Genomic DNA, 6000 nt, shown 5'->3' with positions numbered 1-6000 from the left:
ATTAAAATGCAAGAAATACTTGCAATCAAACCAGTTTAATTCATGTATATTTGTACAATTTGTATAAAAAAAAGAAAAAGAAAAATAGGTACTTGCAGACATTAACATAAAGACCAAACAATATTTTCTATTTATTTAAAAAGCTTTAAACATACAGAAGCAAACCCCTAATTATAAATGCATCATTATGCATAGATTTTACTGTTTACACCATACTGCTGGCTGCTTTTATTTTTTCATCCAGGAATCTATTTAAACTCCAAGAATTCTTAAACATTCCTCTGAGCTTCCTGGCCTCAGAACTGCTGTCTATCTTATCGAGTCATTGACCTCCAGCTGAAAACATTGCTCTAAAAAAAGAAAAAGTCAAATCTTTAATAAACAATTAAAAGTGCATTAACTGTAGAATTGTTTAATTTCATAAATGTTTTAACAAGTCAGTGAAAAACACCACCCTGTGAATTAGCTTTTTGCATTATTGATTGTAAAGTATCATCGTTTTAATAAGATTTTGCTATTGCAAACTTTAGTCTTTCTATTTTATTTTATGCAACTGGTCAGTCGCATGGTGTGTAGTATTCCTGAAATACCCACTGCAGTACATTAACACTATTTTACATTTTTAACTGTGTATACAATGCTCTTGCTGTATATCCCCGTTCGTTCTTACAACAAAATAATTTAGCTCAATGAACAGGAGCCCACTTTTAAAAGATGTTTTCGTTTGTCTTTTATTTTGCAGGAGACAAATGCCTATTTCATTCTAAACAAATTCAAAATAATTTAACTTCCTGGTAGCTAAAAACTGAAGTTTTTTTTGCTGTACACAGGTTTAGATTAAAAAAAAAAAAAGTGATGGCTATTCTGCTTAAGTGTCCTTGATAAGAGAATACTGCCTCTTACAACATCTATATCCAATTGTATCTATTACTTCAATGATCTCTAGCAAAAAATAATAATCAATGAATGGTTTCATAAACAACAGGTGATTAAAGTAAAGGATTTATTATAATCTGCTTACAGTTGTTTGCAAAGACAGACATACGTTTTTGCATAAAGATATAAATTGCTTTTTAAAACTAATTTAGTGTGTTTAATTATATGAAGTTTCTGTGAATTATGAATTGTACCAAACCAAGATTAAAAGTAATAAGGTACAAAAATAGGAGCAAACAGACAACAATTTGGACTGGGACAGGCATTTAACAGTGAAGTGTAGAATATGGCTTTGCTATTTTATTCAAGCAAAGTTACTCTGAGACAGAAAAGGAGGCAGTAACTTTGTTAATATAAAAAGCTGCTGCAGACTGTATTCACCCAGAACCTGGCTGTGAAGTTTTTCTATTTTAAACTTTTTTTAAAAAAAAGTAAATGAAAAGATGGATGTATGACTGTTTCTTTACTGTAAACAACCAGTCTGCATGCTGTGTGTCTCACATTGGAAGTTTGGCTTTCATATTGCTGTGCAGGTCAGTATTTAAAGATCTGCCTATGAATTAGACTTCCAAAATGCAAATAATATATGTATGTATATATTTATATATAAAAAACCTCTCTGAATACAGTCTTTACAGATTACCCATTGCATAAGGCAGGTGTCATTTAAAAAGACAAGTAGCACTGACTGTCTTCAGTGCACCTCAAAATTTGGAATCAGAAAGGGTGTATAATTCCTATTAGACCACCATTGGAAAGAAATGCTACATTCTGACCGGTCAGGGGACAAATTATAGCTCAAAAACATCAGTGTCACCCAGAGAGAACGCTATAGATTAGGACTCTGAAAAACTATTCTATTGAAATTAGCATACGGTAGCAACAGTTGAGCCTCAGAAAAGTTCACCTGTCCTCTATTCTACTCCAAAATTTCATATTTGCTTATAAATTGTGAAATAGTGAAAATCACCTCAAAAAGTTTTTCTTTGCAGTCTTATTCTAGAGAAAATGTTTTTGAGACAAAATCAGACCAACTGAGTTGAACTTGTAGTGTGAATATCTTTCTTTTGTGTATTCTGATTATTACAAAAATTCATACAAAATTAAATATGCTTGGAGTTTTTTCACTAAAAATTCTACTCAGCTAATCTGCCCGTATCAGTACCTTACCATCCCTCTCACCAGTACAAGTCTGTTCAATGTACTTACTGTAATGATCTGCATGTTCCTTTCATCATATTCAGAAATCATTCTCCCCAATCTGAAATAATAATCTGACCTTTTAAGATGTTTTACGTATCCAGTATTCAAAGGAAAACAAAAAAACAATTTGGGAAACCGTAATAAAAAAAGAAAAATCATTCAGTGTCTTATTCACCTCTTCCCCTGAGAGAGAAAGGGAGTAGAGGGCAAGAACTTACTGTATCATTAAGCTGGCAAAAGCTTTGGAGAGACTGTAATTTGTCTTGTTAAATGAAACCTTCGTAAAGTGGCAAACACAACAAGTGTAGTTTCCTACAGAAATATGAAGCACGATTTCTAAGATGTGCTCGTCACGTATACTTGCAAGCGAGACAAAAGGGAGAAAAAATATAGAGGAAAATAGAAAGGCTTAAATACAACTGAAAAGGTTAAGTGTGGTTATTTACAACAGATATTGTAAGATGGTAAATTAGATATGATGCTAAAAAAGGCACAGCTTTCCCTTTCTTAAATACACTGTAAACGGTTCATTATGCATGCAGAACATTTCACTTTACAAAAAAATTACCTTGTTTGTTTAGACAAAGATAGTACTTAAATAGTCTCCAGCAAAATAGAGTTCTTTCAAAAATACTTTCCCATTCATCCTATTAACCATTAAAGATTTTTTTTTGTCTCATTTACAAAAGTTCCTTACACCTTATTTCAGGTCCTTCACAATTTATACATACAGCAATGTACAGTACAGCAAAAGACTGCAAAAAATTATTTGTAAAGCCAGCACAATAGATACTATAAATTGATACCAGGGCATTTGTTTTCGCATCTTATCCTTCTTAATTAAATAGTAAATGGACACTTAACACAGTGTATATCATCTATGAGGGGATAACATGGGATAACAAATGCCACAGGTGGGGATAACAGAGTATTCCACACCAAATGTTCTGTTATTACTTTACACATTAGGGTTTTGTGTGTGTGTGTGTGTATATATGTGTGTGTGTATATATATAGTTTTTGTTTGTTTTTATTTTTTTTAGAAGAAAAGAATATTAATGCCCCATATTGACTTTACGTTTTATGTGCAAACCAAGGGTAAGCTTTAAAAAGTTCTCATTAGTTCTTGAACCCTTTTAAAACAAGCAAACAATACCAGAAACTACATGGCATATTTAAAACTCCATCTGTTAAAATATCAAAATCAAAGAGTTATTGACTAGATATGGCTTTTCATCCAGAGGAACAGGAACATTTTCTAAATGCTTTAGGGTTATGGGGTAATTTCCAAACATCTAGGTCTTGCCAAATCCAAGTCAACCGTTTTTCATTCCCCAAACCCTTCGTATGATTTTAGACTATTCAGAGACTGCTGAACAAGTGTAAATAGCATGTTTAAAATATGGTTTCTTGGGTCCTTCATGGGTGTGGAATAACACAGGGAAACTTAAGGCAAAGTTCTTCCATTTAAGACATTTTCTATCACTTCCTGTGAAAGTACAGGGGCTTGGCATTCCCAGATTCCACCTTTGGTAGCTGGTCACTGATGATTTCCACCAGCATGGCTGGAAACTCTACTTTCAGTGCCTGAGACTCTCGGAAGGTGTAGAAACAGAATTCCAGTAAGTCACTGACAAGCTGAAATACAGAAAGAAACAATACTTAGGAAAAATGCAGATAACTTTGCAGGCAAACAATAGCTTATTGATAATGATGGATTATCACCAGGAAATGGTACCTTATTCTGACTGGGTAGTCCATTTCCAAACAAAAAAGCAAAAGGCAAACAAAAATATTCAACTCCCAAAGTGCTACGGCATTGTTTAAAAATCAGCTAACACGGAGAAACCCAGATACCTCCACAGATCTGATTTTTCACCATTATTACACTTTGCATTTCACTAAACAGCAACTGGCCACTGTGTAAACTATTGGTACTCAATGTCTATGAAAAGAAAGCCTTCTGCCCACAGGGAAAAGATCAACCATAAACTGTTGTATCTTTCTTTACATTTCAGCTGAATACACGTACATTAAGTCAAATTATTTGGTTAACTTCAGAGTACTCTCCAAGGGCCACAACTTAAAAACTTCCAGAGCAGCTGAATGAAACAAATGCCATGTCACACCAAGGCCTTCCAGGCTTTATAGCATCACAGTCCATATGAGAGTGTTCATCTGATAAAACATTTCTATTCATATATAAATACATTTTAAATACATACACACTATACCTTTTTTTTCCTGCTTACTTCTCATTAAACTAGAGAGGCAATATTTAGGGAGGTAGTAGTTTTTTTTGGTTTTTTTTTTCAGAAATAAAGTTCTCTATTTTTGGTAGCAGCACACTTTCTCTCAGTAAATTAAGCATAATATTGAGAATTGGAAAGATAAGATAAACATTTCTAAGGAGTCCTTCAATGACAGAGAAGGAAACTTTTTTTTCCTGTAATACTTCAAGTACTGAGTTACTACTGTAGGACCACCAGCAGAACAAAGCTGTACCTTACACTTAGCAGCAGTAGCCCTTCTGCTTATTCTGGGCAGCAGAGGTTTTCACACATGAAACCATACCATAGTTGTCCCAAATGGCAACAGACAGCTGTTCGTAATCCTAATAAAGGTGGTTTCCAAGAGTAACAGGAATGCAAGTTAAAACACTAAATAGCATACAGATAGCATCAGCTTTTTGGTGTGGGGGGGAAAAAAAACAACAATGTACGTCTTAAAAGCACCAATATAGTCTGGCTTCTACCTCATCTCCAGTTTTATTCTTCTCATTTGTCAGTTCCAGGTCTTTGTTTTGGTCTATACCTTATGGGAAATTTAACCACACCACATGAATCAAAGTTAATTTTTACTTTTCATTGTGTGTTTTTTTTTTTTTGTCTGTCTCCACACGAAATTGCAAACTGATGTTTGCAAAGTCAAAAATGATGCAGTGCCTTCTGTCTTTACAAAGGATTTACACCATTTCTGCTTATGTAGTTTATCAAATACAAGTTTGTTGTTTCAATTCTGAACATGTAGAGTTGTACTCTGCAGTAAAGCCCCAGTTAAAGATGCAGCAAATAAAAGTGTACCTCAGCAAGGCTGAAAAAGAAATAAAAATATACAGGCAACAACAGACTACCTTCCTGTAGCTCCATACCTTACTACTTAGTTTCAGGACTTTCACAGCTGTTCTGGCAAACATATAAACAGTTTATGAACACCACCAAGAAAGTGCTGGGACCACTGAAACACACAACCTTCTGCTATTGAGCACTACAAGAGTCTGTTTGCTATTGCGTAGTTCATTCCTGATGATCTGGCATGTCATGAGGCAATGCTAATTAATTAGAACAGATGCATGCTAAATAAGCAGCATAGACATTATTTGGTTTTCAAGGAAAAATGCTGATGTTCAAGGGTTTAGCTTTAGCCATTACAAATTTTTTTCTTGCCTATACCGTATGCAGAAAATAGGCCAAACGCACAAAAACGAAGTGAAGGAAACTCTCGATATACAGCCACTGTATCTCCTGCCTGTGTCCTCAAACACCAGCACCCAGGCAAACCAAGCCTCACATCCCACAGCCTTGACCATGACTTGAACACAAGCACTTCATTCACATCACTGAACCTAAGAGAGGGGCTGGGGTCATCACTGTCCGACTGCCAACCAGCTGTGCTGTGCCAATGGCTCACCTTCTGTCAATTTAAGCTAATTCCTGCACCACACCAATTTGTGAAGATTTTTTTGTGATGCCTCTGAATGCAGTGGGATGGGTATCACAGAAAAGCCTACTTAGAAACTATTAATTCTGCCCTTCATAGCTAGCTCTTAGCTGTAGTAAATTAAGTATACATGAATGGCTG

At 34.8% G+C, this 6000-nt stretch overlaps 1 protein-coding gene across 5 annotated transcripts in view; it reads right to left on the bottom strand.

The window, feature by feature from the left end:
• Positions 1-986: 986 nt before the first annotated feature.
• NR3C2 (nuclear receptor subfamily 3 group C member 2) overlaps positions 987-6000 on the bottom strand; it is a 201373-nt gene continuing 196359 nt past the window's right edge. For all 5 annotated transcript variants that reach the window (XM_035547923.1, XM_050710352.1, XM_035547929.1 and 2 more), the window contains one exon: positions 987-3777. In XM_035547923.1, coding sequence (XP_035403816.1) covers positions 3622-3777 — 156 coding nt within the window. In that variant the 3' untranslated portion in view covers positions 987-3621. The remainder of the gene's footprint in view (positions 3778-6000) is intronic.

Source organism: Cygnus atratus, chromosome 4 (assembly GCF_013377495.2).
Source record: "Cygnus atratus isolate AKBS03 ecotype Queensland, Australia chromosome 4, CAtr_DNAZoo_HiC_assembly, whole genome shotgun sequence".
Taxonomy (NCBI): Eukaryota; Metazoa; Chordata; class Aves; order Anseriformes; family Anatidae; genus Cygnus; species Cygnus atratus.
Note: the sequence above shows the minus strand (reverse complement) of the source record. Positions and strands in the feature narration are given on the sequence as shown.